Source organism: Ahaetulla prasina, chromosome 17 (genome assembly GCF_028640845.1).
Source record: "Ahaetulla prasina isolate Xishuangbanna chromosome 17, ASM2864084v1, whole genome shotgun sequence".
Lineage (NCBI taxonomy): Eukaryota > Metazoa > Chordata > Lepidosauria > Squamata > Colubridae > Ahaetulla > Ahaetulla prasina.
In genome coordinates this window covers 5,008,692-5,021,243 of record NC_080555.1, presented here as the reverse complement: position 1 = coordinate 5,021,243, position 12,552 = coordinate 5,008,692, and the positions used below count along the sequence as shown (strand labels likewise).

Here is a 12,552-nt window from a genome sequence, read left to right as displayed (position 1 = left end):
TTTTCGTCGCGAGTTGAAGACGTATTTATTCTACCGCGCAGGGCTGGCTTGAAATAATTAGTAATTTTAATAGGGGTTTATTATACTTTTATCTTTGTTTTTAAATTTTAAATTCGGCCAAATTGAATTAGTTTTTTAATATATTTTTAAATTTTATATTATATGTATATCTATGTTTTATCTGGCTGGAAACCGCCCTGAGTCCTTTGGGAGAAGGGCGGTATAGAAATCAAATAAATAAATACCGTATATACTCGAGTATAAGCCGAGTTTTTCAGCACATTTTTTGTGCTGAAAAACGTCCCCTCGGCTTATACTCGGGTCTATACGGCTTATACTCAGTTTTTTTTTTAAGCCCTCGGCTTATACTCAGTATATACGGCTTATACTCGAGTTTTTTTCTTTTTCACATTGTCGCGGACGGAAGCCCGGCCGGTGCGGTGAGAGGGGGGGGCGGGGACCCGCCAGCCTTCTCAGCTGAGGGAGGGAGGGTTTCCCCAACCGGTAGGTGCCTCATTTCCCACCCTCGGCTTATACTCGAGTCCCCAGTTTACCCCAGTTTTTGGGGTAAAATTGGGGACCTCGGCTTATACTCGGATCGGCTTATATTCGAGTATATACGGTAAATAAATAATAAATAAATAAATTACGAGCATTGCAAGCATCCCTAAGGTCACATGATCCATATTCAGACGCTTGGCATGTCAGTCCCACCATAAAACTGCTCCTACCACTAGGATCATGTCTTGACTTAAGATCTTTTCTTTTCTATATCTTCTAAAACAGTATCAGCAACTTTTAAGAGGGGTGGACTTCAACTCCCAGAATCCCCCAGCCAACATTTGTTTAGTGATGGTTTGACGTTCCGACGAGGCTGGAAAATATGGTTTAGAACTGATCCTCACCCTTATGAGATGTTGCAGCATCTCCACAATCATGTATATTAGTATTACTGTCTTCATAACCATGTCTTTATGATGTTTGTGGCGTCCCGGATTCACCTGATCCCAGTTTGCGACCTTCCTAGCCGGCATCCGACAAGCAGTGTCAATGGAGGAAAGTGGATTCACTTAACGACAATATGATTCACTTACTCACCCCATCGATAGGCTTAATGACCACAAGGGGGGGAGGAGGAGGGAAAGGGAAAAAGCTTGCGAAATCGGGCGCAGCTCGCTTAAGCACTTCACATAGCGATGGACAGTCCCTGTACCGATTTTGGCTGTAACTCGAGAACAACCTGTATGCCACATTTCTCCATTTAGGTACCGAGTTCAAAAAACCCCCAAGGATTTCAAACATTGAGAAAAATCTACACCATTTTCATTCGGAAATCAAAGCCGTCGGAATTGAAATCCTCAAATCTGAATATTTTTCCACCCGTGTTTCTCTACTGCCCGGTGCCGGAAAATTGGCTGATAAGTCCCATTTAATGGCCATGTTTACCCGGTCAATGTCTGTCTCCTAACAAACAGAGTGGGAAGATGGATTAAACAAGGCGAACACCGGAGGCCTCTTCCCATCCCCCCCCATGGCGTGTTTATGCCATGTGCTCGCATCCAATTCCAAGAATCTCTTTCCTCGTGAAATTAAAAGCCGCCGGAGCTCGGCTGGATCTTAGCCAGGGGGGAAAAAAAATTTAACTGACATTGCAACCTTCGTGTTTATCTGCCTCAGAGATGGAAGATAACATCCCCAACAGCTGGGGTGGCTGGAATTCGACCAAAACTCCCTATGAAAAAGTTGTCAACAGCCTCCTCTCCCCCCCCCCCCTGCCACATCTGCAGGGATCTGGGAACCAAACTGCAGGTGAAAACATGCAGTGGACTTTGGAGTTTTCTTCTAGGTCAAGAATCTGCAGTTTTCCATCCTGTTTTCCCCAACAAGAGGGTCATTGAGAAAGAGGGATTTCAGGGATTTTAATAAAAAGTATGAATCAATTATTCTGGCAAAAGAGAAGTTAATATGACAGCCTCCTGGCTAAGCAGGGGGTTGGACTAGAAGATCTCCAAGGTCCCTTCCAACTCTGTTATTCTAAATTCTAGCCACAACCACTTTAACATCTTTTTCTTTTTCCTTCTTTTTCTTTCTTTCTTTTCTTTCTTTTTCTTTCCTTCCTTCCTTCCTTCCTTTCTCCCTTCCTTCACCTTTTTCTTCCTTTCTCTTTCCTTCATCTTTCTTTCTCTCTCCTTCTCTCTCCCTCCCTTCCAGATAAACAAAACAAGTTCCTAGCCCTCAACACAGCAGGGATAAACTTGAAACTGGGGAAGTCAGAGCTAAGGTTTCTAGAGATCAAAGAGGTAGTTTAGTTAATGGCGCTTTTACTAGCCCCCCCTCTTCAACTCCCAGAATTCTCCAGCCAGCATGCCTTGCGAAGGGTGAACTTCAATTCCCAGAATCCCCTAGACATCATTCTTTAAGATGGGTGGACTTCAACTCCCAGAATTCCCCAACCAGCAGGCTTTAAGATGGCTGGATTTCAACTCCCAGAATCCCCCAGCCAGCAGGCTTTAAGATGGGTGAACTTCAATTCCCAGAATCCCCCAGACAGCATTCTTTATGATGGATGGACTTCAATTCCCAGAATCCCCGAACCAGCTTGCTTTAAGATGGCTGGATTTCAATTCCCAGAATCCCCCAGCCAGCAGGCTTTAAGATGAGTGAACTTCAATTCCCAGAATCCCCCAGACTTCATTCTTTAAGATGGGTGGACTACAGCTCCCAGAATTCTCCAGCCAGCATGCTTTAAGGTGGATGGATTTCAGCTCCCAGAATTCCTCAGCCTGCACGTTAGTTGAGGAATTCTGGGACTTGAAGTCCACACACCTGAAAGTTGCCACGGACGAGAAACTCCGTTCTAATTTAATAATTAGAAATTTCACCTTTGCAGGCCTTGTGTTCCTTACAGATCCCTGAAGGGATCGCCTGCCTCCTTCCATAACCCTCCCGAGGATGGGATCTCACTAAACAAAAACAGCCTCCGAGAACTTTCCGTCCAGCCAAAACACGAGACCAGTTCTCAGAATCGAAAATAAATTTTTTAAAAAAACAAACGATCAGGACATCTATCAAGCTGCTGCTTGGGAAAGCTCCAGGGGTTGGAAAACGAGACACAAACAGATCCGCTGTGATGAGAAACAGAAAACTATCGGGTGGGACAGAAAGATTAAAGGATCCGTCGGTCTCTAGCTGGGAGTTCTGGGAGTTGAAGGCCTCCAGATTCATCAAAGAGATCGTCAAGGGAGATGAATTGAAGGAACCGGTTTGCCCATCTCTCCAAGCCACAATCTGATTAAATCAAGAGTTAGGTGGACGAGCCACAACTTAGCACCGATGTGCTAAGAGCATAAACTCTTGCTTATAAATAGCTTTTCCCCCCACCTTTTAAGGAGTTTGTTTGGCTGTTTATATGTAAAACTCTAGTTCTCTCTTTTTTTTTTTGACTTTGTTTTCCCTTTAATTTTATTTTACGTCGTGGCCGTAAGTTCAAGGACCAGCCTGGATAGTATTTCCTGAACATATAAACTGCAGTGGATTCAACTGGCAAGCAAAGCAAGGTCTATATTTATCGGCTGGATTTGTTTTTTTTTATTGGCTGCGCTAAATAAAAATTCGCTGGAAAAGGTCATGCGTTCTATTTGCACCCGGGCGACCTGAATAAATATCTCGAATTTCTAGGAAGCTTGGGAAAGATCACAGGCTTGGGATCACAGGCTGCCACCGAGACGTAAACACCACCGAGGGCTAGAGAAGATCCCATTTCAAGGGTGATTCGGGAAAGATCACTTGGGTGAGATTACTTTTGAGGAAAAATTGGAAAAGGTCATTCGTAAGGATGGGTATTTTTGGATCGGTCTCCAGACTGGACAGCTGGAGAAGGATCTATTTGCAGGTAGAGTCCTCAACGTACGACTACAATTCAGGCGGGGAACTTATGTTGCTACGCGAGGTGTTCTGAGTCACACGGTCGTTAAGCAAATCTGACTTTGCTTGGTCGGAAGTCACAAATGGAGATTACGGGATTCCCCCATGCAACCATCGTAGATCACACCGGTTGCCAAGTGCCCCAAATTTTGATCACGTGACTCTGGGATCCTGTCGTTTAAGTCTGAGGATTGGTTGTTGAGTCGGTTTTTTTGTCCACGGCGGTGTAACTCCGGCTCGCTAAACGAATGGTTGTATAACTGAGGACTACCAGCAGCTCAGGTTTCTTAGCACGGAATAGTACAAGGGTTCTCTTACGCAAGGCAGCTGGCTGGATTCCTACTAGGGTGATCTTTCCTGGATCATTTTTTTAAAGGCCAGATCCAGACCTGTCTCTTTTTCTGCCAAGCAAGCACACGCAGCTCAGCCGGCAGCTCACCGACAGAAACCACGCTAAGGTTGTTGTAGGCACAAGGATGTCAAGATTTGGCACACAATGACCCACAATGGAAGAAAAGTGCCTGAAAAATGACCGAATTTGCTGAGATGGCTTAAATCGACTTCTTGGATAAGAGAAGACAATGGCCGGCCTTGATAAGCCAATGACTGCCAACCTCTTATAGGCCTTCCATAAAAGAGGAGGAGGAGGGGAATCAATTTACGATTTTATGGTTCTGATGATTAGGCAGGATAGATTATGGAAAGAAGGGAGGGTATGTCGTAAGAAGTAAAGCTATAATTGTACTTAGAACGGCTGTAAAGAGGACAAGAACTTTTTTTCTGATTTTTTTTTCTTTTCCTTGCTTCATTTTTAGTCTCTCCTTCCTTCCTTCCTTCCAGTTTCCTCTCTCATACAGTACACACTATATCTTTTTTCAACTCTTCCCTTCCCGTCTCCATCATCTCAAATTTTTTCCTTCCCTCTCCTGCCTCCTGTTCTCTACTTCCTTCCTTCCTTCTTCCCTCCTCCCATTCTCCTTCCTTCCTCTCTCCTCATTCTCTTTCCTTCCTTCCATTTCTCTCCTTCATTATCCTCTCCTTCCTTCCTTTCCTCTCCCCTTCATTATCGTCTCCTGCTCCTTCCCTCCCTCCCTTCCATTTCTCTCCCCTACATTATCCTCCTTCCTTCCTTCCCTCCTTCCTTCCCTTTCTCTCCCCTTCATTATCTTCTCCTTCCTTCCATTTCTCTCCCCTACATTATCCTCTCCTGCTCCCTCCGTCCCTCCTTCCTTCCTTCCATTTCTCTCCCCTACATTATCCTCCTTCCTTCCTTCCATTTCTCTCCCCTTCATTATCTTCTCCTTCCTTCCATTTCTCTCCCCTATATTATCCTCTCCTTCCTTCCATTTCTCTCCCCTTTCTGCCTCCTTTCTCTTTCTCCTCTTAGCTTGTATTAGTTTCTAATGTTCTTTTTAAAAATCTTTAATAAAACCTTCGAGTAAAACCTCCCCCCGCCCCCCCCCCTTGAACCCAGTCAAGGTAGAATGACGCCAGAACTCTGTCCTCCATCAGTACCGGTCATACCTCTTAAGGAACTCGGAGTCCTACCAAAGCTCACCTTTCAGATAAGGAAAACAAACTCTCAGCAAATCCAGAGAGAAACAAGAGATATGAGAAAGGGGAAACAAAAAAACAAAAAAGAGAGAGAGAGAGAGAAACAAACAATGGATAAGGGAAAGCCAGGGAAAGACAAATAGGCGGAGAAAGAAAGTTAAGATAGAAAGAGAAGTAGATTTAAATCCCATGGCAAAAAAAACCAACAACAAAAAAACAGGTCAGGGGTTATCAGAAAGGCAAAGAACTGTGTCTCCCCTCAAAAAATCTTGAGTGTAACCCAAAAGCACCAGAAAATATTCATTAAATGTATTAAGCCTACCTCCCTACATAAATTTAGATTATTCCCCTCAGCTTTCTAATAAATTTTAGTCTCTTAGAGCTGGCAGCTATAATCAATTTCACGCATGAAGGCAAATAATCTATATCTAAATATTATAATATGTAAAATGCATTATATATTATTTGCCTTATGCTATAATAAATCTAATACAATCGCCGCCAGCACTGACAAAATCTCCATCGGTCAGTTGCAACAGAGGCTGAGGGGTTATCCAGCAATTCTTTTTTTTTTAAGTTTTGAGGGCTATTCCACTGGTTCTCCTATATTTTTCTGGCAACCTTCTTTTATTTTATTCCCCCAGAACCACAACCCTGTGAGGCAGGCCAGGTTCAGAGAGAAAGACGGGTGCAAATTCATCCAGGAAGAAGCTTCACCTCCTAAATTCACATTTTCCTGTCTTGAGCAGAGGGTTGGACTAGAAGACCTCCAAGGTCCATTCCAACTCTGTTATTCTATTTTTTTCTCCCTTATAATAATGATCTCTGTCAAAATATTTATATATATATTTATTTATTTAAAAAAAAAAAACAGAGGTGCCACAGAAAAAAGGTGGAAGTGCCAGAAAGAAAGCAGAAATTGGGATTTATTTTGAGGAAAAGGAAGGAAGAATAGAGTTAAGTTTCTGTTCCTTGGGATGGGCAAGCCTGACCGTCTCCTGGCTTAAGCCTACCTCGTCAGGCTGTTGTGCGGGTGACAACTCATTCTGCCTCTCACTTGCAGAAAAGGACAAAAAACAAAACAAAAACAAAAACCCCTGACACATAAGAAAGGAAAAACTACTGTTTTGGAGCATGGCAGGGACAGCATATAAATTCAATATGTTTTCTGCAATGTATTTGCCTCCATCTTGTGGCTCGAGGCAACCCAATCAATAAAGGAATAAAAAGAAACCGGAGTATTTCTGACCTTGGATTCCCCAACCCATCCCAGCCCTCTGCACTGTCCTGCCCATCCTCCCCATCCTCGAGAAATATATATTTATATGTTTATATTTAAGAGAGAGAGAGAGAGAGAGGGAGGGAGGGAGGGAGGGAGGGAGGAAGGAGAGAAGAGGGAAGGAAGGAGGAAGGAAATGAGATAGATAGATAGATAGATAGATAGATAGATAGATAGATAGATAGATAGATAGATAGAAGGAAGGAGGAAGGAAACGACATAGAGAGAGAGAGAGAGAGAGAGAGAGAGAGGCAAGGGAGGGAGGGAGGAAGGAAGGAGGAAGGAAATGATATAGATAGATAGATAGATAGATAGATAGATAGATAGATAGATAGATAGATAGATAGATAGATGTGAGGGAGGGAGGAAGGAAAGGAGAGGGAAGGAAGGAGGAAGGAAATGAGATAGATAGATAGATAGATAGAGGCAAGGGAGGGAGGAAGGAAAGAAGGAAGGAGGAAGGAAACGATATAGATAGATAGATAAGATAGATAGATGTGAGGGAGGAAGGGAGGGAGGAAGGAGAGGAGAGGGAAGGAAGGAGGAAGGAAATGAGATAGATAGATAGACAGATAGATAGATAAATAGATAGATAGATAGATACAAGGGAGGAAGGAAGGAAAGAGGAAGGAAATGATATAGATAGAAGGGAGGAAGGGAGGAGAGAAGAGGGAAGCAAGGAAATGATATAGATAGGTAGATAGATAGATGCAAGGGAGGGAGGGAGGAAGGAAGGAGGAAGGAAATGATATAGATAGATAGATAGATAGATAGATAGATAGATAGATAGATAGATAGATAGATAGATAGATGGATGTGAAGGAGGGAGGGAGGAAGGAGAGGGAAGGAAGGAGGAAGGAAATAAGATAGATAGATAGATGCAAGGGAGGGAGGGAGGAAGGAAACAATATAGACAGACAGACCTACAGATATAGATGTAGATATAGATAGGTAGGTAGGTAGAGATAGTCAGACAGACATATAGTTTAGATGTAGAGAGATAGATAGAGAATTTAAAACGTGCATGCAGAACAGTTGCCAAAAAGCCTGAAATGGCTTACCTCGGCTTCCCTGCTGCCCTGCTGTCTCCCTTTCGGGGTCCGCTCTCTCGTGAACCATGGTTGGGGTCTCCCCGCCACCCAGCTCTCCGGTCCCTGGAGCCGCCATTTTGGTTCCCTCTCACTGCAGAGGCTGAGGTTGCCGTGGCAACAGCAGCTGCAAGCAAAGGATGCTTAGGGGGAGGAGGATTAAAGCAAATTCCTTCTCTTTGTTTTAACTCAAAGAGGTTGAGGGCAGGGCCTCCCCGTTATTATTCCAAAATAATCCACTTTTTGCTGGTAGCAGAGCAGTGGGTTTTGTTTTGTTTTTCCCTTCCTTTCTTCAGCTACAGAAACTGGGAGGTATTTTGACAAGGGCTCAAAGTTCCTCCAAATTGCTGGAAATGGATGTTGAGAGGAATTAACTTTAAACATGGCTTTCAAAGGGCTAAAACCCCTATATTTTGGGGCAGAGAGACCTAATGGCATTGACTGGCAAAATTTAAAATGAAAAGATTAGATAGATAGATAGATAGATAGATAGATAGATAGATAGATAGATAGATAGATAGACAGACAGATAGAAAGAAAGAAGATAGATAGATAATAGGAATGATGGATAGATGGATAGATGGATGGACAGATAGCTAGCTAGATGATAGCTAGCTAGATGGATGAATGGAAGGTAGATAGATAATAGGCAGGAAAGATGGATAGATGGATGGATGGATACCATAGATAGATAGAGAGAGAGAGAGAAAGATAGATAGATAGATGATAGAAGATAGATGGTAGATAGATGATAGATAGATAGATGATAGGTAGGTAGGTAGAGATAGATAGATAGATAGATAGATAGATAGATAGATGGATGGATGGATGGATGGATGGATGGATGGAAGGAAGATAGATAGATAATAGACAGGAATGATGGATAGATGGATTAACAGATAGATAGCTAGATGGTAGCTAGCTGGACGGATGGATGGATGGTAGGTAGATAGATAATAGACAGGAAGGATGGATAGATAGATAGATGGATGGATGGATAGATAGATGGATACCAGATAGATAGAGAGAGAGAAAGATAGATAGATGATAGAAGATAGATAGATAGATAGATAGATAGATAGATAGATAGATAGATAGATAGATAGATAGATAGATAGATGGATGGATGGATGGATGGATGGATGGATGGATGGATGATAGAGATAGATTATAGACAGAGAGGAGAGATGGATGGATGGATGATAGATAAAGACAGACAGACTGCGACAGCGATAGCTTAGAATGAAATAGATGATAGAATGAGTTGGACAGATAGATTAGACAGATAAAGAGGGATAGATGGATGGATAGAAGGAGACAGAAGACAGACAATCCCCACCACCACCTTTGGAGACAAGACACATATTTGGGGGGGAAAAAAGATGCTTTCTATATTTTTTACACCCAATATCTTCATTGGTGGGCAAAATTGGTAAGATATTCATACATCAATTCACATTAAGTTCGTATATGAGTGCCCTCCACCCTTGGTGCCACACAGCATTAGCATCGCTGGGCCAAATGTAGAGATATTCATATTTAAATTCATGTTATGAGTCCCCACCATCCTCTGGGCGAGGAGACGATACGCATTTGGAAACCAGAGGCCTTCTATATTTTTAACACCCAGGCTCAAGTACAATTCGAGTAAGGGAGCATCCGTCTCGCCCCCTGAGCTGCCTTCTCTTCCTCTTTTTAAGGTCTTTCTTTAAATTTAAATTTAATTTAAAGCGGAAGGGTGTGGAGGATAGAATTCAAAAAGTTCCCACAGGGAAGGAGCTGTGAATTCTGGATTTTTTTTTAAGGTCTGCGTTTTGCCTCTTCTCTCTTCCAGCAGCCTCTGGACACGTGGTGGCCCCCGGATAAGGACCTTCACCATTTGCGATAGGCCCCCACGGTGATGTCGAAGAGTGGGTTGCTGGCGATGGATCCCTGCTTGTCCAGCAAGAAATAAAAAGGCTTCCCTTTAATCTTGAGCGGGATGATTGCGGCCACTTCCGAACGGTGGGACGTGCAGGAGATATGGCGAAGGGGCACCGTGAAGGACGAAGTGTAGCCGAAGAGGTAATAGGTCGTAAAGGTCACCTCCTGGCTGCCGCGGAGGAGGAGGACCCGGCTGACCGACCGTCGCGCGAAGACGAAGCCCGCCACAAAAATCAGGGTACCTGCAAAGAAACGCCGTCGGAATTGGAGGGAGAAATATATATATATAAATAAATAAATTTAACAGAAGAGAACATTTGCAAGCACCGCGAGGTCCTTGCTGGTCTCTGAACTTGGTTGTTTTCCTTGCAGACGTTTCATGACCCAACTAGGGAACATCATCAGTGCAAGGAACAGTGGTGGAATTCAATTTTTTTTACTACCAGTTCGGTGGGTGTGGCTTGGTGAGCATGGTTTGGCTTGGTGGGCGTGGCAGGGGAAGGATACTACAAAACTCCCATTCCCATTCCAGTCCTGGGGGAAGGATATTGCAAAATCTCCCATTCCTACCCCGCTCTGGGGCCAACCAGAGGTGGTATTTGCAGGTTCTCCGAACTACTCAAAATTTCTGCTACCGGTTCTCTAGAACCGGTCAGAAGCTGCTGGATTTTACCCCTGGCTAGCAATGAGTGGGATTTGAAAGGAGAGATTTTACAGTATCCTTCCCCAGGAGTGGGCAGGAATGGGGATTTTACAGTATCCTTCCTCTGGAGTGGGGTGGGAAAGGAGATTTTGCAATATCCTTTCCCAGAAATGGGGTGGGAATGGGGATTTTGCAGTATCCTTCCCTTGCCACGCCCACCACAGAACCGGTAATAAAACATTTTTGGAACCCACCCCTTCTTTGAACTTGAAAGCCAAACACCACCCCTTGTTCCCCCTCCACCCCCAATGCAACGCCCTGCCCCGCTTACCGACGGCCACGCAGGTGGCGGAGAAGCCGTAGCGCCACTGAGCGGAGCCAAAGTTCCCCGAGGTCAGGTTGAAGAGGTTACCCAGCCAGGGCCGGGCCGGGGCCGGGGGTGGCCCGGGGGACTCCTCGGAGCCTGGTTTCTCCGGGACAGCTGGCGTTTCCCGCAAGGTCGTAAAGGCGAGGTCGGCCAGGTAGAGCCAGAAGGCGAACTGGCTTACGCAAAACAGCCCCACGTTGCGGAAGAAGCGCGATCGCTCGTGGTAGAAAAGTTCCACATCGCGGTTCACAAAGCCGTCCAGTGGGAAGGGCTCCTGGGCTTGCCGGATGGATGGGCTCCAGAGCCGCTTTGCCAATGGGGGAAAGACCCCGAGACGGCCGCTTTGCGAGCCCCCACGCAGGAGGGTGGAGGAGAAGCCCATGCGGGTCCACGAAGAAGCCCATGAGCAACGAGGCATCATCAGCATCAGCATCACGGAGCCGGGATCAGGGGACCTGCATGGACGGAAGAGGAAGGGGGAAAGGAAGAAGGGAAGGAAAAAGAGAAAGAGAAAGGAAGAAGAAAGGAAGGAAGAAAGGAAAGGAAGGAGGAAGGAGGAAGGAAGGAAGAAGAAAGGAAAGGAAGAAGGAAGGAAGGTAAAAAGGAGAGGGAAGGAGGAAAGAAGAAAGGAAAGGAAAATATAGAGGGAAGGAAAGGAAGAAGGGAAGGACAAGAAGGAAGAGAAAGAGAAGGGAGGAAGGGAGAGGAGGAAAGAAGAAAGGAAAATGAAAGGGAAGGAAAGGAAATATAGAGGAGAAGGGAAGAAGATAAAAGGGAGGAAGGAAAGAAAAGGAAGGTAAAAAAGGAGAGGGAAGGAGGAAAGAAGAAAGGAAAGGAAAATATAGAGGGAAGGAAAAGACAGAAGAGAAAGGGGAGGAGAGGAAGGGAGGAAGGGAGAAGGAAAGAAGAAAGGAAAAGGAAAGGAAATGGGAAGGGAAGGAAGGTAAAATATGGAGGGGAGGGGAGGGAAAGATAAAAAGGAGGAAAGGACAGGAAGACAGAATGAAAGGAGGAAGGAAGGAAAGGAAAGGAAGGAGGAAGAGAAGGAAAGGAAGGAAGAAGAAAAGGAGAGAAGGGAGGAAGGAGGCGGAAACAAGAAAGGAAAATTAAAGGAAAGGGAAGAGAAGGAAATACGGAGGGAGGAGGAAGATAAAAGGAGGAGGAAGAAAAGGAAGATAAAAGGAGAGGAAAGGAGAAAAGAAGAAAGGAAAGTAAAATATAGAAAAAAGGAAGATAGCAGAAGGAAAGGGAGGAAGAGAAAGGAAAGGAGGAAAGGAGGAAGGTAAGAAAATGAAAGTAAAGGGGATGGGAAGGTAAGATAAAATGTGGAGGGGAGGAAGATAAAAGAAGGGAGAAAGAAAAGGAAGATAAAAAGGAGAGGGAAGGAAAGGAAAGGAGGGGAGAAAAGAAGGCAGGTGTGAAGATAGGAAGGAGGGAAGGAAAGAAAGCAGGGAAGGAAGAAAGGAAGGAAGAAAAGGAGAGGAGGAACAGAAAGAAGGGAGGAAGGAAAGGAGGAAAAGAAAAGGAAGGTAAGAAGCTAGGAAGGAGGGAAGGAAAAAAAGGCAGGAAGGAAAGGAAGGGAGGGTTTGCAGGGTCGTGGGAAGGGGAGTAGAAAGTTAAGAGTTTCGGTTTTTCTTTCTTAGCCGGCCGGAGGGATCCTTTGCACCCCCTAGATGCGTGTTCTCCAGCCTGCACGCGAGGATGCAGAATCCAGAAGCGTGTCGGGGGCAGGAGGAAACGTGGAGTAACTCAATACCGGTTCCTCGCTGGTAGT

At 44.7% G+C, this 12,552-nt stretch overlaps 2 protein-coding genes across 2 annotated transcripts in view; both read right to left on the bottom strand.

The window, feature by feature from the left end:
- Positions 1-7,924, bottom strand: part of SLC3A2 (solute carrier family 3 member 2) — a 24,992-nt gene extending 17,068 nt beyond the window's left edge. Inside the window, exon 1 of the mRNA XM_058160742.1 lies at positions 7,819-7,924. Coding sequence (XP_058016725.1) covers positions 7,819-7,924 — 106 coding nt within the window. The remainder of the gene's footprint in view (positions 1-7,818) is intronic.
- On the bottom strand, positions 7,024-12,552 carry TMEM223 (transmembrane protein 223). The gene is made up of 3 exons (XM_058160492.1): positions 12,535-12,552; positions 10,743-11,233; positions 7,024-10,010 (listed from the first exon to the last, which is right to left on the bottom strand). Exons 2-3 carry the CDS (start codon positions 11,209-11,211, stop codon positions 9,718-9,720), a joined length of 762 nt encoding a protein of 253 aa, XP_058016475.1. The 5' UTR covers positions 11,212-11,233; positions 12,535-12,552; the 3' UTR covers positions 7,024-9,717.